Genomic DNA, 22,269 nt, shown 5'->3' with positions numbered 1-22,269 from the left:
CTCTGTTTTGGTTTCTGACAGTGTTAAAAACTTGCATTACAGGGCCCTTTCATTTATAAAACATCTGTGTATATTATTTGTTGAAGCCATTAACAAAAGCTTAATGGCATGATGGCAACAAAGTTGAACCACAGTCACAACAGGGTCAAGAGGTATCTTTAGCCAAGTACAGAACAAGTCAAGAAACAAACAGGAAATTATGTTTCTCCAACTGACATAAGAGTATTTTTTAGCATTTTTTAGCTACTGAACTAAAAAATGTTGGACTGTCAATATTGTTACTCATACTTTGCACATTCCAACATATGGCTTAGATCTGACCTGATTTTAAGTAGGCTACATTGTAAATATATGTTTACATGTCTTGCACACTCTTGTTCAGTATGTAGAAAGCAGCACTGAGTATAGTTTAAGTTATATACACTGAAATACTGTGGTGAAATAATGTGCACTGGTCTCTATGAAGAGAAACTTTCAGTGGCTGTAGTGGTGATATCACAAATTGAGCACAGAGAATGTTGAATTTCTTTAAAAAAAATCATCTCTAACTTGTCCTCATGATATCCTTTTGACATGTTTTACACTGAATGCTGGACAAATGTGTGTTTCTCTTCCTGACAGTAGACCTATGAAAGCAAACAGATTCACAGAAGATACACAATGAGCTGCTGACTGACACAAGAGTCAACCTACTGCTGCATTGACTCCTGTGTACACAGAGTTAGGCAGATGGTCATAATGTTATGGATTATTAGTGTATAGTTAAAGTTTTTTTATGTGCAGAATCTTGCAGAAAAAAATTGAAAGTAATTCCTATCTTAACCTCAGAGTTCAGCTCGAAGTGGAAGCAATCTGAGGTCCCATGCATGACATCAGTCCCCTGTTCACCTTTGCTAAACCTTCACTATAACATTTGTGGGTTACTCCTTCTGTGGGAAATGGTAGAAGGTCATTCATTCAAAAAGTACATCATATCAGAATATAATCAAACAATCAAATATAACCCATACAAAACATATCTACATTTGCAGTTTAGCAGCACAGAAATGTTTTACAAAACAGGTTTGGCCTACAAACATTATGGTGTAACACATGTTGTGCTGCGGTACAAATGAACAACTGCTACATCTGTGTGATTACACTGAAAATTCAAGAAGCTATTATTTGCGAGACCAAAAGAAGAGTAGGCTTACTTGGTAACCCCAGTTCTCGGATGCCCCCGTTAGCTTGTACTGGTTTTTGGTTGGTTTACATACTGGGGAAGTATATGACTAGCTCTCCAAAATAATTAGACTGCATATAATAATGCACAGCAGTTCAGAATTGAATATGGGCACCTGCATGTAGCAGGTGAATGTAGCCTGAGAGACAGCAAAGAGGTCCAGGTCTGCACTCTGTCATCTCCTTTACCTGCAGTGGTCCATGGAGTGTGACCACAGCAGCAGCAACTTCTGGTCAAGCCTGGTCAACTGCTCTGATCAAGCCTGTGTCATCGATCCATTCTGTTCTTCAGTGACGCTGGTGGAGCATGTTCTTTTTACGTGTGGACACAGGCATTTCTGCAGTTGGCTTCAGTCTCAAAGTTGTTTGCATTGCTGTGACAACCACCATACCAGAACTGGGCACAGGCGTTGGCCTCAGGGTCATAGTACCATTTGATTACATACTGCCGACAAGGACCTGGGTCCAGAGGCTGACTGCACCCCTCATCTGAAAAGACAAGAAGGGAGCAGTGAGTGAACTGCTTTGGAATGGTAAGTGCAAACACATGATGATTGAGATAAAGGTCAAACAGAAGAGACATTTGAGAAACCTAGTACAAGTAATGTCATTAATACCAGTGACTTAAGGTACTGTTTGTGCAGCATGTTCAGTGTTGAACTCCAAACGTGTAGCACCAAATTGAATTCCACATGAATGGGGACTTTGCTGTAGAGTAGAAAAGCGCTTTTATTTCGAAGACACACTTTTATAGGAAACCCAGACTTTTACATTCTCATGAGGCAGAAGAAGGTTTTATTTTGTAAAGGAAAAGGATACTCCCCAGTCCTCACACAAAGAAGCAGGAATCTACCTGCAGAGTCATCTGTGAGAACATGGTGAGAAGTTGTGGAGCACAAACTGGGAGAGAGCTTAACTTGCTGGCCATTCTCAGGGATGCTACTCATGGGCAAATGTTTTTGTATTAACTTTGATGTTTGATGATATTTGTAATTTAATGGTGAAATGTTAAGCTTATGTGGTTTATGTCCATCCATTATTCATTAATGTTTAGACTGGTACATGCAACCTGAATGTAACAATGGCTGTGCTGTTTGTTGCTTGAAGAAATGTGTGTTATTGCATCAATAAAATGTGTTTAAGGTTTAAAACTGCTTTGTGTTGCACATTAAGGCACATCTCTTTTTCATTGTAAAGGTTTTCAACTTGATTGACTGACTGGCTAATTGATTGATTGATTGACAAATTGCCTAAATCGACTTGCATGTCATCTACTGATTCAACTGCAATAAAACACAATAAAGGAAGATTAAAGAAGAGTCTGAGTTGATCCATTTAACCTTGTAGATGGCCAAGGCCTTTTTCAATTTTGGGCAGAAATGAAGTAAAACCCCCTGATAACATGACACAGACTATACAACTTCTTACCCAATGGCAGATGACTCATTACAATGAACTGGACCATTGCTCATTACTTTATTACTTACTTACTTGCTACCTATGACTTCTGCTACAAGATTACCCGAATTCCCCCTCTGGGATTAATAAAGTTTATCTTGTCTTTCACTTTTCATTTCTTTCCTTTGTACCTGACTTTTGATGATGCTCAATTTTTAAGGTTTACTGAAGGTGCAGAGGCAAATTAAATTTAAAGTTAAATTTTGACCTTACAGTAGTGTGACAGACCAAACTTTTTTTTTGCATTATAGGGAGTGAAAGTAAATTTGATCTCTACCACTCTATCAATTAGTAAGAGAAAAATAACAGGCTTTTGCCACACACTGGTAGATACCATGTAAAGTCTTCACCAGTAGCCTATGTATTTTTGACAAATTATTCTAAAAAATAATTTAAAACTTAACCCAGGGCCTGGGACAACTGACCCGGTGTTCCAATGTCAGCAGCCTTGACCACTGGACTAAACAGCAAACACTCGCCCTGAGGGCCCCGAACAGGTTAATCCTGTCATGTTACTGAGCTGTGCTAAGTGTCCCATAGGTCACTCAACTCATAATATAAAAATAAATTCCTGATCTCATGTAATCAAATAAAGTTAGTCCTCCACCTCCCTACAAATGTTTTATATGATGTTATATGCATTATATGTTTATAGTATAATAACAGAGATATTAATAGCAACAATAGGACCAAGATGTGAGGTGAGATGTGTGAGTTGCTGTTCTGGAGTTGTGCTTGTTTACCTGACAATGATGCATCTGTCAGTGGTGTAGGAGGGTGGCTGTCCAGCACCTGTGTAGTCTCTGCCTCATACAGTAAGTCAGTTGGAGTCAGAGGGCCCACCATAGATGTCCCACCACTGCCCTGCTTCTGCCCTGCTGTGACATTTGGCAGCCTGTACCAGGGCTCTACCAACAGCCTAGTATCAACCAGGGTCTCATTAGGCTGCCCTGACTCAGAGGTTCGTGGAATCGGGGGTGTTACTGTCACTGCTGGGAGTTCAAGCTAGAAAGTGGATGATGAACTCAGCATGGGCATGTTACAGCATTATTTTCTGTAATGCAGACTGTTCTATATCAACTTGCAAGGACATCATCATTAAAAGCTTTCTTCCAGGTAATTGTTTGCTGGTGACCATTTCAAAACCAATTTCAAAACAACTGGATTTAAGTACAATTTGCTCCCATAGCACCACCTTACTGTCAAAATGTCCTTTTGTACAAATGGTTTGTGAACTGAGAATAGCCACATCAATATACATAAAAGCCCATTACTTGTATGTTTTTCTCCTCTTCTGGAGCCTCCATAGATGGAAAGACAGAGCTTGGTATAAAAGCGACTGTGTCATCCTGCTCACAAATCCGACTGAGAATTATACTTTCCAGAGCTGTACCAAAATACAGAAAGAATATGCCAGAGAATAAGTACATGACACCATTGTGTGACATGATTCATGGAAAATAAAACAGTTATGTCCCACTAATGTCAAAGTACTGTGAGGCAGTAAACTATCTACTTATTTTCAGTTTCAGCAAAGTATTCAGACTGCTTCAGATCGAGTGTTACCAATTGTACACCATGAAACTGGATCTTGGTTTGACAGTTTCCTTAATACATGTATATCTATGCCCCTACTCAATGTGTACTGCAGATGGATGCTGGGGTGCAACAAATGCTGTATCAACATTTAAGTTCAATAATTACAGCTTGTTGTGGAAAATCAGTGCAGTATTCGTCACCTCCTTCATAAGTGTGTCAGTAAATTCACCAGTGCTCATCAGTGTGGTTGTGGTTTATCCTAGGCATGATGTGATGTGTGCTTGCTTACTGGGAAGTGTCTTGAAGTCCTCTATAAGGTAAACATGGTCTTCATCAGGATCAGAGGCAATAACGTTTGTTTCAGCCTGGAATTTTTCATACAGAGGATCAGTCTTGTTCATGACTCCTATGACAAACATCTCAATTTCCTCTGTGTGTGCCTCCGTGGCTGTTTCTTCAAGCTGCATAACATCACGGGGGTCGGCCTGCCCATCTGTTAAAACCATAGCTACTTTCCTTACATGAGGACGTGAGGCCTGGAACAGCTGGCTGGCTTGATGAATGGCACTGCCTGTGAAGGTGCCCTCGCCCAGGTAGGGCATCTTCCTGATGGCAGCCTTGATGTCATCCTGGCTGGACTGCTGCTGCAGGCTAACCACCACTATGTCCAGGTGGCTGTAGAGCACCACACCGATCCTGACGGCTTCTTGGCTCACAGACATTTGGTCAATTAGACCATTCACAAAATCCTTCACCAGCTCAAAGTTTTCTGGCCCCACACTCTCTGAGCTGTCTATCACAAACACCAGCTCCACAGGGCTCTCTTTGCACTTCAGAGCACAGCCTGGGCAACAAGTATAACAGATAACAGAAAAAAGTGCACAGGTGGATACAAACACATAAAGTTTTTCAACTGTATCTATGTGCAGCTTAAAATCTTACCCAATGGAAGTACATACACTGCAATAGCCCACTAAAAATACTTCAAAACACAACAAAAATACATGTAATTTACCACAGATTTCCCTTATTATGCTGATGACCTCTTCTCTCTGTCAACAGAGTAAAGGGACAAACGAATGAGGTCATTGTAATATTGAAATTTTACAACTAAGTGTCTTTTGTGTCAGCTTTACTCACTGTTAGTCCTGGCTCCCCCTTTTCTCCAGGTCTCCCCTGTAAGATTAAACTTCAATTAGGAAGCAAAACAATACCATAGTTTTAGGATAATCTCCATTGTACAAATACATGACAACATTATGTAAGAGATATTCAGATCCATGTAGCACCAATCACCATCAGCCTACATGCATTACAAAGTACTTAATCTTTTAAGGAACTGTTTAATTGCTGTAGGAACCACAAAGCATTTTCACTATTTAGAAGATGTTGTTACCACTGGTCCAGTAGATCCAGGTTCTCCATAGTCACCTTTATCTCCTTTCTTTCCCTGGTCTCCAGGAATACCTCTATCACCCTTTGTCAGAGACAGCACTTTATTACAGCATGTATTTGACACTGATAAAGAAATATCTTACAGTCCATACTACCACTGAAACAAAGAGTAGCTCTAATAATTGTACCTTTTCCCCTAGAAGGCCATCCCCTGGTGCCCCCCGAGGGCCCACTTGCCCCTGATATCCAGGTTCTCCCTAAGAATAAAGGTTGATGAATTGGTAAACATGAAAAGGGTATCATCAGCATATAAACATATTATAAAGTCCTGTCCATGAAGTGAAATGCTACAGATTCATTTAATGCAACAGGTTAATTACTCTAGATTGGCAACAGATCAAAGCACTTAGTTTCACCATCTGAATCCTTAAATTTTTGGTGCAACATGGAAGAAATTTGTAATCTCTGTTATGGTCTGGTAATTTGATTTCTGGTTATGGACTTTTATTTTAGTTTTGCCTGATGTAGTTTCAGGTAGCTTAATATTTCATTATCTTGATTAGTTTCACCAATGTTCAAATAGCCTTTTGTTACCTGTGTATATATATATGTCCCATTTGTTCTTTGTTGGAGGATTACCTATGTGTTATGAAGGACTGCCTGTGCTTATGTTTTGTTGCCAAGTGGCTGAATTGTCTGGAAGACAGAAATTTCATGCTGCTGAGTTTCTGAGTGTCCCTGCTGAGGTTCCTCTCCAGTTTCCCGGGCTTCAGTGTGCTGACGAAGACATCCCTGCAGAGGTTCCGCCTCAGTGTGCCGATGGTGGCGTTTCCACAGGGATCCCTATTCCTGAGTTAGTCTCCCCTGAGAGACTTGGTAATAAGGCTGATTCCGCCCATGTTCCAGAGCCTCGTCCCGGTGGGTCCGCTGGTCCTGCCGACGCCACCAGCTCTCCAGATCCTGGACTTTGTCCCAATGGGTCAGCCGAGTCTGCCGACACCACCGCCTTTCCTGTACTTGAGGTACATCCCGCTGGGCCATTGCACCTCCGGACCCTGAGAATTTTCCTCGTGGGTCGGCCGGTTCTGCCAACGCACGTACATTTACCTCCCATTGTCCTTTGTTCTTTGTTGGAGGATTACCTATGTGTTATGAAAGACTTCCTGTGCTTATGTTTTGTTGCCAAATGGTTGAATTCTCTGGAAGACAGAGTTTTTCCTGAGCTTGAGTGTGATCTCAGATGTACCTGTGCCTGGTTTGTTCCTGTCATGTTTCATCCCAAAATTAAAGTGAGTTGTCTACACTTGGGCCCTGCTCCAAACCTTCAACCCAGAGGTGGTTCTGGACCCTTTTTAGGGTCATTTCAGTGGCCCTAAAACGATCAACTATCAAACTATCAAAATTTATTGAAGTATAATTTTTACATTTTAAAATAAATATGAAAATAACTAAGAAATGCGGGACATGTCGATTAAAGAAAAAAGTTCCAAGTTTTTTTTAAAATTATTTATTTATTTATTTTTATTCACTTTGCTATTCTGCGCATGCATGATAGTCCTTGCATGATAGTGCAATGGCTTGTGCTGCATGTCAGTCAGAGGTGGGAGATGATGAAACACCCACCCATGTAGGTGGTTATAGAAGGTAGGTAGTGTTATCAGCAACAATAGCGAGGGCTAAGACCTCCTAAGGATGAAATCCTAGAACCGCCCCTGCTTCAACCCCACCAACACATAACAAATCTCATTGTCTTGAATCCCCATAGTCACTATGTTTGTTCATAAAGGATTTGTTCTATGTAAAGTGCCGTGAGATGATTTGAATTGAACTGAAATTGAGTTTACACTATATTATGCAATCACTTCTGTGTTCTCTTGCCTACCTTTGGCCCCTGGATGCCCTCCCCTGGAGGCCCTGGCAAGCCTGGTGGACCAGGTTGCCCTGTAGAACCCTGGGAAACAAATACATTACAGCAGTTGTGAAGGTATGAAACTAATATCATTAGTTAATATCATTATGATATTAAACATGAAAGTGAAATTGTTCAACTCACTCTTACTGTATGTACATATACCGACCTTCAATCCATAAAGTCCAATTCCAGGAGGACCTGATGGGCCTGGGACTCCTGGTAAGCCTCTGTCACCCTAGCACACAAAATAGACTTCTTTCTACTAGATATCCATCTCATGCAGCCCAGCCAGGTAAAAGCGCCTTAGGGAAACATGTTATATTTCTAAAAGCCTCAGGAACTTCATAAATTCATAAGGTACAGTAAGCCTTGTGCTTCACCTTAGGTCCAGGTAATCCTTTTCCTTCAAGTCCCATCTCTCCTTGTACTCCTGGTAAGCCAGGTAGCCCCTAAACATGAAGGAAAAGATGTTTATTAGCAAACCTTTCTTATGCATTGAATACAAGGATAATTTAATATTTCTTCTTATTTTTGATGACTATTCTCTTTTACCTGTGGTCCTGGAAAGCCATTTCCCTTCATCCCTGGAGGCCCCACAGGTCCATGATTTCCTTTGTTGCCCTGAAAAGGCAAACTCAGGACAATGAAAATACTGTCAGGGACATACATGATAAGAAAAGAAATACATAACATAAGGCAGTGTGTCTCAAGAATCCATACACAGATTTATTAAAGCATCTGTACAAGTCATTTCACAAATGTACTGAAAGTTTTTCTTTTTCATAACAGAGGTTTTAATATTAAGGTGCATGAACATATGCAACATCAGATTCCACAGTGTACAGAGATGTTATAAGTTGATGTAATTATATTTTTACCTTTGGCCCACTGATTCCAACACCAGCTTCTCCAACAGGTCCAGGTAGTCCCACAGGCCCAGGATCTCCCTGTTTAATTGACAAATGACAAATGCATACTGATCAAAAATAAGGTTTGTAATAAAATCAGTTTAATATATTTCTTTACACAAAACATCCATGGCTTTTGTGCTACACCATATACCAGAATACTCAAAAGTATTTACCTTTTAGGTAAAAATTAGCCTGTAATATATGGTCATAAAGATTAAATGTAGTCAAATAGCTTCAATAACTCACTCCTAATCCAAAGAATAGCCAAGCATAATTAATCATCATGCTTATGACGCAGTGTTCAACAGCAGTATATTACATCAAACTTTAAATAGTATTTTAGACCATTTTCAAAATACTTTCACTTGAGTATTTACAATTTATACTACTTAATATTTCAATTTTAATTCTTTTCCAAGAGAAATATTGTACACTTTACAAAACTACATTTACTGTCAGCTTACTTACTTGCCAGCTACAGTAGTTTTAACAGACTGTAGATTAGCAGTGCATATAAAACATACAAGGATCTTCTAATAAAATATGATGCAGTGTTATAGAATATACTATCCAGTAGTATATAGGTTAGATAAAGTTCCCCATCTTTATCATCTAGAACATTAACATGAATGCACATATTAATGCATTGCTCTGAAAATATTATATACAGTGTGACTTAGACTATTCTGCTGCATAACGAGAACTTTAATTTTTCTGATAATATCATTCTTCCATTGATGGTAATGCACTAAGAAACACAACAGTGCATCAATAAAGGCAAGATCATAGAATAGCAAATAGAGGCATACAAAAAACTCCACAATGTCCCTTTAAGGTGGTGCATATGTCTCACCCTAGAGAACTTATTTCATGGAACTGACATAAGATTGTGCTTCCCCTGAAATGACCTTAAGCTGGATTTTGGTTGTACACAATGTCAAGTGATGGGTCCACTTAACCACAAGAAGACAGGAATCACCATATTGTCTCTCTAATTAGTACCAGACCTCTTGGTAGTATATCACACAAACAAATGAATGGTGGCTGCCCCAGCCATTGTACCAGTGCACCATGTATTAATTCTATATTTTTGTTATCATCTAGGACTAGGTCTTATTTTTAGTTGTTAGGGACATCATCATAATTACCTTTGTTCCTGGTAGGCTTCGCCCGGTAGGTCCTGGCAGCCCCACCATTCCTGGGCTGCCTGGCTCTCCCTGAACAAAACAGTCAGTAAAATGTCAGAGATTAAACTGGGGGCAAACATTTCTTTTCTCTTTTGTCACACATTGTACAAAAGCTTTTGTCTCACTAGCTTCAGTTAGAAGTCTTCCACCAAAATAAGGTCTTGGACAACAGTTTGCATTAAAGCTACTAACATTTGATCTTTTTTCTGTGTTCATTGGTAAAACATAATTTAAGATTGAAGATTAATTAAATATTTTATGATTTTCATGGGTTGTGTGAGCCCTATGGGTAGAAAAGCTATGAAATTAGCAGCATCTCCATTATAGTAACCTTCAGTGTGCCCTCCTTGATTTGTGTCCACTAATCCCCTCTGTGGTTGACTTTGGAGTGTATTATCTTCAAGCAATGCCCTTGCTACACTCCACACTGATGTGACTTTTAGTGATGTCGAAGTCAAGCTACATAATGAACTGGTAATACTTTGGCATTATTATAATGAAGAAAAAAGATATTTGAGGAAATGCACAACAAATACACCTTCCTTCAGCTGGGAGGATGCCAGAGTGGTGGCACAATAGACAAAGTAAAAAAACTTGTGTTGTATGTACAGCATACAGCATTCTATTATTGTGTAATTCAAATGGATGCAACATATCTTCCTTCAATGAAGTACAGCCTGAAATGATTCTTTTTGGCCATAAAGGGAGGCTGCTCACCTTGAATCAAAGACAGTAAAGACTAAGCCATGTTTTTTACTGTTGTGTGGAATAGTCAGATGCACTCCTAACTGGCCTCCACAATAAAATCATCAGGCATTTATGGCACATTAAAAATGCTGCAGCTAATACTTTTCCCAGGTGAATGTTTGCTGACTCAGAGTTTTGGTGCAGTACAAGATGTGTTCATGTTTTCCCAAGGTAAACTAACCACCACCTGTTCTATCTGTTGGAACTGGCTATATACCTAAACCTGAATATGTAATGTGTTAAATTTCCCACCTACAGCAACCTAACAGTACTTTTGAGTTCTCTGTATTTGAATGACCTTAGCTCCAGCAGGGCCAACTGGACCTAAAGACCCTGAAAATCCCCTTGGTCCTCGGTCACCTCTGTCTCCCTGTGGAAACACAAACACACATAGGGGGCGGGTGAGGTTGAGGTTTGGGAAGGCTAATGTGGGAGGTGGGTTCGCTTCATTGTCTATACAGTATATGATAGCCTAGGCGATTAAGGTAGATGGAAATCATTTTGTATTTTTAACTAGGCTGCAGAAGGTACTGGGAGACAAATGCCCGCTTTCACATGCGTTATGAGTTACATTACAGACCCGAACCAGCTGAGAGAGTTACACTGACTTGTAGCAATTCTGTCGAGTTTCAGAGAAGAGAAACTCCTTTCCTGCTGGCATATCAATACATCACCGCGGTTTGAAGTTCACGCATGCTCTGATTGACAAGTTTTTTCATAACTGAAATTAAAATTAAACCATATATCACTCTCTCTTTAAATAAATGTAATTTATGTTACTGTCAATATATTTTATTTATATACAATTTTTTTGTGTAGTCCGCACTTCCCACCCCTCCCCCTACACTGCCTTTGATTGGCATACCAACAAACCAACGAACGGCCAGAGAGCGGCCCAGCGGCTACAGCCAGAGGCACATTCACCAAACGTAAACGAACGCAATAGCAGGAGGTGGCCATTAAAGCGATACAAAGAGTAGGGTAATAAATTAATATAACGTTTGTAAGTTTTTAACATTAGCCAAATGATGTGCTCCATATAAACAAGAACAGCAGTCTGTCATTCCACATTTTTAGGAAGGAATTTTTGGGAAGGTTTAGCCTCCCCAAGCCTATGCCACCCGCCGCCCCTGCATACACATGATGTCATACATCACAGAGCCTCTGTAATATGAAGGTATTATAGGAAGAATTCAACTAACATTGAACTAGGACATTTAATTTGCTGATCTGCAAAGTAAATACAGCTCAGTACAATGATTCATTCAGTCAACTTTGCCTGTATATACAGGCGTAGTTGACTGAAGCCATTGTCAGTACAAGCGTTGAAATACATACCTAAACCACTTTGAATTTAAGAAACAATTTACATTCGTACCTGGGTTTTAAATCATTTTCAGAAAAAATGCATACAAAGTAACAATTGCTCATGCCAATCATACAGAATTACAGAAATCCTCTAAAATACCTGCACAGCAATAGCACGGCATGTGATTACCTTTTCTCCAGGGATGCCTTTCCCTGGTTCTCCCTCTAGTCCACGCAGACCTGGCAATCCCATCTCCCCCTAGATTAAACAACAAAAACTGCATCACAGCATTAAACATAACATGTTCTAATGAATCACACATTAGTTTTGACATTTCACCTAGGATAAAATGATGAATGAATAAATGGATAAACTGTGGCGTAATAAGGTATGGAATGTTTATATATAGACACATATCTATGACGAAAGCTGACCAAAGCTCCACAAAGAAACAGAGGATTCACATTTTCCTAAGGTTGGACTACCAACAAAGCAGGAAGAATATCGACAGTTAATGGCAAATCAGGAAGGATTATCAGCCAATTAAGACATAACGAATTTGCCTCTCAACTTTTTAAACATGACGTAATTCCTGGGCAGCATGGTGGATGAGTGGTTAGTACTGTTGCCTCACAGCAAGGAGGTCCTGGGTTCGCAACCTGGCCTTTCTGTGTGGAGTTTGCATGTTCTCCCTGTGCTTGTGTGGGTTTTCTCCAGGTACTCTGGTTTCCTCCCACAGTCCAAAAACATGTATGTCAGGTTGATTGGTGACTCTAAATTGCCCATAGGAGTGAGTGTGAGTGTGTGAGGTTGCTTGTCTCTATGTGGCCCTGTGATGGACTGGTGACCTGTCCAGGGTGTACCCCTGCCTTCCACCTGAAAGAGAGCTGGGATAGGCTCCAGCAGATCCCCATGACCCTGGTTAAGGAATAAGCGGGTATAAAAAATGGATGGATGTAATTCCTGTTCAAACACAATGCTGAGGTGTGACATTGGGAACATATTTTAGAGGAGGGCATGATGTGACACCACCACATTATCCACATACTTATATGGATATGTTTAATACCTGAACTGCAGGCATGTAATATTTCACCTCCAGTTACAACTCACCTTAGGCCCAACGGCTCCATCCTCACCAGGGATGCCAGGTATCCCAGCAGCCCCTTCAGGCCCTGGCTCCCCCTGGAACCACACACATAAACTCAAAATATCTGCTGTGTCTCATTTGGTCCCAGTTTGAATGCTTTTTATCCAAGAAGAGTTGGTCCCAGTTTGAATGCTGTTTATCCAAGAAGAGTTTAGTTGTGTTACCTTTGGTCCTGGCTCACCGACACCCCTCTCTCCCTGAGGTCCAGGTTCTCCAGGGAATCCCTGGTCACCCTAGGAAACAACACCTTCTGGTTCAACTTTAACCTACTGAAACTGTACAAACTGATAGTTTGATTGTGTCACATGTATTATTACACAGTTGGGTGCATTTATACTTTCAGTTTCTGCTCAGAATTTAGTTAACACATGTCTCTGATTGTTCAACTGCTTGTTTTTTACACTGGACCTATTTTTTGTGTCATCTCCATATTTCTGGACCTGAGCTAACTAATAATGGCGAGAACAATGTCATCATTCCAATACCAATTATAGCCAGAGGCACAAGACTCGAAAGCAAAAGGTGTATGTACTGAGAATAATACAGTAACTTTTTATTTTATTTTAGAAATTTAGTACAGTATAGGTAAAGTGTAATCTTTTAGAGATACAGAACTATACAAAGCACTCAAGTTGAATTTGTGTTTTGAATATATACCAAATGACATTAAGGGGAATCTTGAAGAATGTGACAATTTTTTTTGTTGGTTTTTTTTTAATGTACAGTGTTCATATGTTTCAGTGCCAAATCCTAAATTGATGGATTGTTGTTACCTATATAAGTAAATATGTTGTATATTGGTCTGCATTTAAGAGGTCTGCAGGGATTGGCCAGTTTTAACTAGCAAGGCAGGCTCCTAGAGGGGGAGGATAAGGCAGCGTTTGGAACAGGGATTTGAAGGGCAGCAGCTGCACTGCTAAAATTTCTCAGTTGACTGTTCGACATGTTTGATGTGTATATTGTATGATGCATTATTGTAAATTAAATGCCTACTAATCACATAGCACTTTGAGTTATGTGGCTGATTAGATTGGCTCAGGAAGGAATTTTGCAAAGCTATATATTATGTACTATCTGAAACCTGATAACACAAACCAGTTAGCCAGACTTCAGGTGTGTCTAAAGGAAATAAAGGCCTGGATGATTAGTAACTTTAGTAACTTTCTACTTTTAAATTCAGAGAAAACAGTTATTGTATTTGGGCCTTAAAACCTCAGAAATACTAAAATTATAGCTACTCTAGATGGCATAGCCCTGGCCTCCAGCACTACTGTGAAAAACCTTGGAGTTATTTTTGACCAGGACATGTCCTTTAACTCACACATAAAACAAATCTCTAGAACTGCATTCTTTCACCTGCGCAACATTTCCAAAATTAGGAACATCCTGTCTCAAAATGATGCAGAAAAACTAATCCATTTGTTACCTCAAGGCTAGATTACTGTAACTCATTACTATCTGGATGTCCCAGTATCTCCATAAAAAGCCTCCAGGAACTAGCAAGAGAGATCATATTTCTCTTATATTAGCTTCTCTTCATTGGCTCCCTGTAAAATACAGAATAGGATTTAAAATCCTTCTTCTCACATAAAAAACCCTTCATGATCAAGCTCCATAATAATAATTCCATAATATAAACAATAACACACACACACACACACAAACCCTCCAAAATGAATAATTACTTTATTACTTTTCTACATACAAGTTAATTGCTTTATTACTTTATTAATTACTTTATTAATTATTATTAATTTATATAATTTAAATAATATTAAATTTAATAACTTTAAATGAGAATAACTGCTGTAACAATTTAATTTCCACTTGGGGATTAATAAAGTACTTCTTCTTCTTCCTTCATACCTTACAGACCTCATAGTACCATATTATCCCAATAGACCACTTCGCTCTCAGAGTGCAGGTCTACTTGTGGTTCCCAGAGTTTCCAAAAGTAGAACAGGAGGCAGAGCCATTAGTTATCAAGGTCCTCTCCTGTGGAACCAGCTCCCAGTCTGGGTTCAGGAGACAGTTATGCTGCTATAGGACTAGATTACCTGGGGACTCTCCATCACTGCAATGAGCTCCACTACCCTAACCCTCCCCTCCCACCATTCAATGTCATTAACCTTGTGCTCTCTCTCTCCCCTAGTTTGTGCTCTGTCCTCTCTCTGTCTGTACCTTCTGCTGGTGTCCCTGGTCCTGGAGCTGTATATTGCTGATGTGAAGTTACTGGCCCCACCAACCTGCAGTGTCTATTTGTTGTTTATTATTGCTGTTCTTTTCTCTCTCCTCTAGAATGTTGATATTAGGTAATTTTCAAAAAGCAAACTGCAACAAATATGCATAACATTTATATAGGTTTGTTGATAAGGTGACAGGCATATATGGTTTCCAGGAGTAAGGTCTATTGTTTCTATTACACAACAACTCTGGAGGATCTGTTTTGAGGAAATGAAGTCCCACTTAGGGGTCATTCAATTTGTATGTCCCACTAACACAGACTATAAGCTGGAATGATACTGGCCATGATGTGATGCCTACTCTCTTAGCCTCTTTTTAGAGTTAAAATCTAGTTTTATTCTTTTCTCTCTTTCCTCTATCCACTCACCTCAACCAGTAGGAGTTTTTCTTCTCCACTGTCACCAAGTGCTTGCTTATAAGGGATTTTTTGGGTTATTAGTTTTTTGTAAAGTGTGTTGAGATGATTGTATTGTGTAATACAAATAAAACTAAATTGAATTGAATTGAAATTTACGTTGTCACTGTGTACCAATGAGAATGACAGAAGTTATAAAATGTCCAGCAATAAAACTAGAAGAACCCCCGATCCACCAGTCCCCCACACCATCTAATGTTTTTATCTGTCTTTATAACTCAGGAATGAACATATTACTCATTTCTATGAAGAATATAAAAGCCATTGCTTCAATGCCCCACTGATCCTCTGAGACTAACCTTTGGTCCAGCAATACCCAGTCCAGCAGGTCCCCTGGGACCAGAAGGTCCAATAGGCCCTTGGTCCCCCTAAAACCAGAAAAAAAATTATATGTGGTTACACAAATAGACAAAGGAGAAAACAATTCCTAACATTGTGATTGGGCTTGCCTTTTCTCCCTGGATATCTGCACCTGTAAATCCCATCAAACCTGGAAGCCCAGGAACACCAATGTTTCCCTGGGGATCAGAAAGTCAAGAGGTTAGACAAGTCATCCTTTGTAACATCACAGATATGCAGTATTTTAGTTTTAGCTTAACTGTAAACCATACCTTATCACCTTTGTACCCTAATCCTGGAGTTCCACGACTGCCCTTAGGACCCTCATAGCCCCTGTCACCCTATAAGAAACACACTGTGGTAAGAGAACATGTGAACCTAGAAAGAGCTTAAGAGCCCAACAATATAGTAAATGTAATGATGGCTTCCCTCTTCAGTAAAAATAAATAAAAAATAAAAAAAACAATATTTACATTATGAGAAACAGATCACAAGAGAAGCAGTTACATTAGGATATTTTGTAAAGTCCAAAAAAAAAAAAAAAAAAAATAGCTCCAGTGACCGTGCATGACCTGGAGGTTACCTTGGGTCCTGGGAGACCCACACCTGGAAATCCTGAAGCTCCTTGCATTCCTGGTGGCCCAACTGGACCCTAAAAATTAAGATATTGCAGCACGCACTACTGTATTATTTAACAAAGTAAAAAGATAAATTCATAATATTTTGCAAAACTAACAAAAATCAATTAATATCTTTTATTTACGAATGTATTCCGACTAGTTTCACTGTCATTAGCAGGGTTACTCGGACAATCAGAAATCAATTCCTTTGAAGGACATGGTCTACAAATGAGGTAGCTTTTTTTAAAAAAAAAAAAAAAAACAGTGTGTAAGGGGTTAAATATTTTCTGAAGTTTATATTATATGCACCCAAAAATCAGGTTGCTTTGAATTGGACTGGTTAAAACACCATTGCTACTGTTCATAAACCTGAACGGATTTCATTTAGACTTCAATTCAGACCTCTGGTCATATCCTGTTGTTCATATGAAAGAACAGTTCAGATGAGTAACCAGAAACCTTTTTACAGTTTTTGAGGTTGCACCACTTGAAACTAAAACTTAGAGTTGAATTTCAAAATAAATAAATGTAATGCAATTCATTTGAAAAACTTGATTAATGATTTTCAAAAGTAAATATTTGAGTACTATATATTCTACTTTGTAGAATGTATGTATTTAGTAGTCAATAAATCTTAAACATCAACCACCATTTCATCCAAAATTGAAAGTATTATTTTGGACAGCAATTTGTTTATACAGTGTATTAAAGATAAGCAAGACTGATAAATAATGACAAGACATCCATCCATCCATTCTTTTGTTCTGCAGGAATGGGATGTTGTTATGAGTTATATAGATAACAGCTAGCAGTCCTTGTAGCTTCTGCTAGTTTTGTGAGCTCACCAGCACCCCTGGTTCACCCACACCTGCTGGTCCAGGTTGACCTGGTCCTCCTTGGTTCCCCTTGTCACCCTGAAAAATAATATTTCAAGATTGAAGCTAAACTAGAAATACACAGGGCATGTAAGTAGGAAAAATGTTTCTTATTTAATTCAATCTAACCTAAATTCTAATTTACCTTAGGACCTGGGAAGCCAATGCCACTATCTCCTGGAGGTCCAGATGCACCCCGTGGTCCTTGCTCACCCTTTAAAGTAAGGGACGATAAACTTAGAAACATACTTGTAGCTTTATCCTACGAACCTAATGAATCACTTCATGTATTATGTAATCCACCATTCTTACTTTAAATCCAGATGGCCCCTCTGGACCTGGGTCTCCAGGCATTCCCTTGGCACCCTGAGCCAGGTACAAAACAGGAAAAAGTAAGTAAATTGTTGGGGAAATAAATCTTACACCTTTACTAATTTCATTTATAATTGTTTGGAAATAAATCTTACTAATTTCATTTATAATTGCTTGGGAAATAAATTTACAGTCGTGGCCTAATGGATAGGGAGTCAGACTTGTAACCTGAAAGTCATGGGTTTGAGTCTCAAGTCTAGCAGGAATTGTCAGTGGGCAAAGTAAACAGCCAGTGCGACGACTGAGGTGAGACCCTTGAGCAAAGCACCGGACCCCCAACAGCTCCCTGGGTGCCGCAGCATTGGCTGCCCGCTGCTCCAGGTGTGTGTGTTTGTGTGCACGTGGGTGGAAATGGAACTTCCCCATTGTGGGACTAATAAGGGAATTAAGTTTGAAGTTTACACATTTATAATTTCATTACTCTTATTATCATTTGTTTATACATTGTTGCAAAGAGTTGTAAGACCTAGTTATGGGGATCGAGGGTTACAAACATTGTCCCCACTGTGTGAAGAAGCAATCAGATGTGAGGGAGAGTCTAACACATACACTTACACACACACACACCGACACTTACACCCACACATATACTTACACATACACTTATACACACAAGTAGTTTAGGAGAATGACTAAATGAGAAAATACTATACTTACACGTGTGTTGTGCAATGCTACAGAATGCATGAAAATTAATGTAAATGACTTGATGTTGAGTTAACCATATAACTTTGTAACTACTAACATACAGTGGGTACAGAAAGTATTCAGACCCCTTTAAATTTTTCACTCTTTGTGTCATTGCAGCCATTTGCCAAAATCAAAAAAGTTCATTTTATTTCTCATTAATGTACACTCAGCACCCCATCTTGACAGAAAAAAACAGAAATGTAGAAATTTTTGCAAATTTATTAAAAAAGAAAAACTGAAATATCACATGGTCATAAGTATTCAGACCCTGTGCTCAGTATTGAGTAGAAGCACCCTTTTGAGCTAGTACAGCCATGAGTCTTCTTGGGAATGATGCAACAAGTTTTTCACGCCTGGATTTGGGGATCCTCTGCCATTCTTCCTTGCAGATCCTCTCCAGTTCTGTCAGGTTGGATGGTGAACGTTGGTGGACAGCCATTTTCGGGTCTCTCCAGAGATGCTCAATTGGGTTTAGGTCAGGGCTCTGGCTGGGCCAGTCAAGAACGGTCACAGAGTTGTTCCGAAGCCACTCCTTTGTTATTTTAGCTGTGTGCTTAGGGTCATTGTCCTGTTGAAAGGTGAACCTTCGGCCCAGTCTGAGGTCCTGAGCACTCTGGAAGAGGTTTTCTTCCAGGATATCTCTGTACTTGGCCACATTCATCTTTCCTTCAATTGCAACCAGTCGTCCTGTCCCTGCAGCTGAAAAACACCCCCACAACATGATGCTCCCACCACCATGTTTCACTGTAGGGATTGTATTGGGCAGGTGATGAGCAGTGCCTGGTTTTCTCCACACATACCGCTTAGAATTAACTCCAAAAAGTTCAATCTTGGTCTCATCAGACCAGAGAATCTTATTTCTCATAGTCTGGGAGTCCTTCATGTGTTTTTTTGGCAAACTCTATGCGGGCTTTCAAGTGTCTTGCACTGAGGAGAAGCTTCCGTCAGGCCACTCTGCCATAAAGCGCCTGCAGTGATAGTTGACTTTGTGGAACTTTCTCCCATCTCCCTACTGCATCTCTGGAGCTCAGCCACAGTGATCTTTGGGTTCTGCTTTACCTCTCTCACCAAGGCTCTTCTCCCACGATTGCTCAGTTTGGCTGGACGGCCAGGTTTAGGAAGAGTTCTGGTCGTCCCAAACTTTTTCCATTTGAGGAGGCCACTATGGAGGCCATTATGGAGGCCACTGTGCTCTTAGGAACCTTGAGTGCTGCAGAAATTCTTTTGTAACCTTGGCCAGATCTGTGCCTTGCCACAATTCTGTCTCTGAGCTCCTTGGGCAGTTCCTTCGACCTCATGATTCTCATTTGCTCTGACATGCACTGTGAGCTGTAAGGTCTTCTATAGACAGGTGTGTGCCTTTCCTAATCAAGTCCAATCAGTTTAATTAAACACAGCTGGACTCCAATGGGGGCAGCATGGTGGATGAGTGGTTAGCACTGTTGCCTCACAGCAAGAAGGTCGTGGGTTCGCATCCCGGCCTTTCTGTGTGGAGTTTGCATGTTCTCCCTGTGCTTGCGTGGGTTTACTCCAGGTACTCCGGTTTCCTCCCACAGTCCAAAAACATGCATGTTAGATTGATTGGTGACTCTAAATTGCCCGTAGGAGTGTGTGTGAGGTTGTCTGTCTTTGTGTGTCTATATGTGGCCCTGTGATGGACTGGTGACCTGTCCAGGGTGTACCCCTGCCTTCCACCTGAGAAAGAGCTGGGATAGGCTCCAGCAGATCCCCGTGACCCTGAGCCAGGAAAAGCGGGTATAGAAAATGGATGGATGGATGGACTCCAATGAAGGAGCAGAACTATCTCAAGGAGGATCAGAAGAAATCGACAGCATGTGAGTTAAATATGAGTGTCACTGCAAAGGGTCTGAATACTTATGACCATGTGATATTTCAGTTTTTCTGTTTTAATAAATTTGCAAAAATTTCTACATTTCTGTTTTTTTCTGTCAAGATGGGGTGCTGAGTGTACATTAATGAGAAATAAAATGAACTTTTTTGATTTTGGCAAATAGCTGCAATGACACAAAGAGTGAAAAATTTGCAGGGGTCTGAATACTTTCCGTACTCACTGTATGTGTTGTGCAGGAAAGGTCACAGGGAGAGAAAGGTCACAAGAGTAGTTTCTACAATGTGTAGGCATGATACTACAGATAAGATCAGCCTGCAGAAAGAGCAGGCCCCATATAATACATTGTTGCTGAGGGAGAGGCAAGGTGAAGCTAGGGATGAGAGAATTACAGACTTCAAGGATGAGTTACCATATAAGGAGTTGAGGATGCAGAGGTACTAGGTACTGTGTCACTGAATGTTTTGTAGGATGGGGAACACATATTAAGAGAAGAAGAGGAGGATGGTAAAGTGCTGAGGGGTTGGGACCAACCCAAGGCACCAACGAGGGAAGGTTAACTCTAAACCAAAGCCCTCCCCACCTGTGGTCAACCAATAAGATGTGATTTTTGGCAACCTTAAAATGTCATGTATGTCCTTTGTTCATCATCTTTCTTCCTGTGAAGTTGGTTACAGCTAACTGCTTGCAGACTGTGATTTTCTGATCAGGAAGTGGGTCCTTGTACAAGCTTTGGAATATCAATTAAATACTTTTGAGACCAACCAAACTCTCCTCTGCCAATTCCAATAAATGAACATGCTGACAAAATACATCTGATTCTATTAATGACATAACCAGCAATAAATTTTATTTTATTTTAAAAAGACACATTTTTTAACATTAAAACTACTTGATGTTCTGTTATTTAAGGAATTTTGTAATACATTTAATGGAATTCCTTATTTTTAATCAATGCTAACTCTCTGTGAAGCATTTGTCTTTTCTGATAGTCTAGGCCTATAGCAACATAACTAAGGGATAGTTCAGGGTTACCTGAACCAACTCTAACTATAAGGTTTGTCAAGAAGAAAGGTTTTAAATCTAACCTTAAAAGTACAGAGAATTCTACTTTTGGAAACTCTGGGAACTACAAGTAGACCTGCACTCTGAGAGCAAAGTGCTCTATTGGGATGATAGGGTATAATGGGTAAGGTAGGAAGGAGCTTGATCATGAAGGGATTTATATGTGAGAAGAAGGATTTTAAATTGTATTCTGGATTTTACAGGGAGCCAATAAAGAGAAGCTAATATAGGAGAAATATGATCTCTCTTGCTAGTTCCTGTCAGGAACCTGTCTGGTTGCAGCATTCTGGATTAACTGGAGGCTTTTTGTGTGTGATACTGGGACATCCAGATAGTAATGAGTTACAGTAATCTAACCTTGAGGAAACAAATGCATGGACTAGTTTTTCTGCATCATTTTGAGACAGGATTTTCCTAACTTTGGCAATATTGTGCAAGTGAACGAAGGCAGTTCTAGAGATTTGTGTTATGTATGAGTTAAAGGACATATTCTGGCCAAAAATAACTCCAAGGTTTTTCACAGTAGTGCTGGAGGCCTGGGCTATGCCATCTAAAGTAGCTATAATTTTAGAAAAGCTATTTCTGCAGTTTTAAGGCCCAAATACAATAACTTCTGTTTTCCCTGAATTTAAAAGTAGAAAGTTACTGATCATCCAGGCCTTTATTTCCTTTAGACATGCTTGAAGTCTGGCTAACTGGTTTGTATTATCAGGTTTCATAGATAGATACAGCTGAGTGTCATCTGCATAGCAGTGGTAGTTAATACAGTGCTTCCTAATAACATTACCTAAAGGAAGCATGTATAAAGTGACTCGAATCGGTCCTAGTACAGAACCTTGTGGAACTCCATAACTAACTTTTGTGCATGTGGAAGATTCATCATGAACATGAACAAATTGGAATCTGTCTGATTAATAAGACTGGAACCAGTTTAATGCTGTTCCTTTGATTCTAATCACATGCTCCAGTCT

At 39.8% G+C, this 22,269-nt stretch overlaps 1 protein-coding gene across 1 annotated transcript in view; it reads right to left on the bottom strand.

Moving 5' to 3' along the window:
• Positions 1 to 865: 865 nt before the first annotated feature.
• The window catches only part of col28a1a (collagen, type XXVIII, alpha 1a), a 32,905-nt gene continuing 11,501 nt past the window's right edge, over positions 866 to 22,269 (bottom strand). Inside the window, exons 10-34 of the mRNA XM_026300333.2 lie at positions 17,635 to 17,688; positions 17,468 to 17,536; positions 17,293 to 17,361; positions 16,411 to 16,479; positions 16,100 to 16,168; positions 15,938 to 16,006; positions 15,788 to 15,856; positions 12,994 to 13,062; positions 12,793 to 12,864; positions 11,869 to 11,937; positions 10,669 to 10,740; positions 9,585 to 9,653; positions 8,404 to 8,472; positions 8,078 to 8,146; positions 7,906 to 7,974; positions 7,692 to 7,760; positions 7,496 to 7,564; positions 5,802 to 5,870; positions 5,615 to 5,695; positions 5,359 to 5,394; positions 5,234 to 5,270; positions 4,508 to 5,062; positions 3,954 to 4,066; positions 3,423 to 3,684; positions 866 to 1,710 (exon numbers count right to left, since the gene is read on the bottom strand). Coding sequence (XP_026156118.1) covers positions 1,538 to 1,710; positions 3,423 to 3,684; positions 3,954 to 4,066; positions 4,508 to 5,062; positions 5,234 to 5,270; positions 5,359 to 5,394; positions 5,615 to 5,695; positions 5,802 to 5,870; positions 7,496 to 7,564; positions 7,692 to 7,760; positions 7,906 to 7,974; positions 8,078 to 8,146; positions 8,404 to 8,472; positions 9,585 to 9,653; positions 10,669 to 10,740; positions 11,869 to 11,937; positions 12,793 to 12,864; positions 12,994 to 13,062; positions 15,788 to 15,856; positions 15,938 to 16,006; positions 16,100 to 16,168; positions 16,411 to 16,479; positions 17,293 to 17,361; positions 17,468 to 17,536; positions 17,635 to 17,688 — 2,490 coding nt within the window. The 3' untranslated portion in view covers positions 866 to 1,537. The remainder of the gene's footprint in view (positions 1,711 to 3,422; positions 3,685 to 3,953; positions 4,067 to 4,507; positions 5,063 to 5,233; positions 5,271 to 5,358; positions 5,395 to 5,614; positions 5,696 to 5,801; positions 5,871 to 7,495; positions 7,565 to 7,691; positions 7,761 to 7,905; positions 7,975 to 8,077; positions 8,147 to 8,403; positions 8,473 to 9,584; positions 9,654 to 10,668; positions 10,741 to 11,868; positions 11,938 to 12,792; positions 12,865 to 12,993; positions 13,063 to 15,787; positions 15,857 to 15,937; positions 16,007 to 16,099; positions 16,169 to 16,410; positions 16,480 to 17,292; positions 17,362 to 17,467; positions 17,537 to 17,634; positions 17,689 to 22,269) is intronic.

The sequence above is a fragment of the Mastacembelus armatus genome, chromosome 11 (genome assembly GCF_900324485.2).
Source record: "Mastacembelus armatus chromosome 11, fMasArm1.2, whole genome shotgun sequence".
Lineage (NCBI taxonomy): Eukaryota > Metazoa > Chordata > Actinopteri > Synbranchiformes > Mastacembelidae > Mastacembelus > Mastacembelus armatus.
The sequence above is the reverse complement of the archived record's forward strand: the minus strand, read 5'-3'. Positions and strand labels throughout refer to the sequence as shown.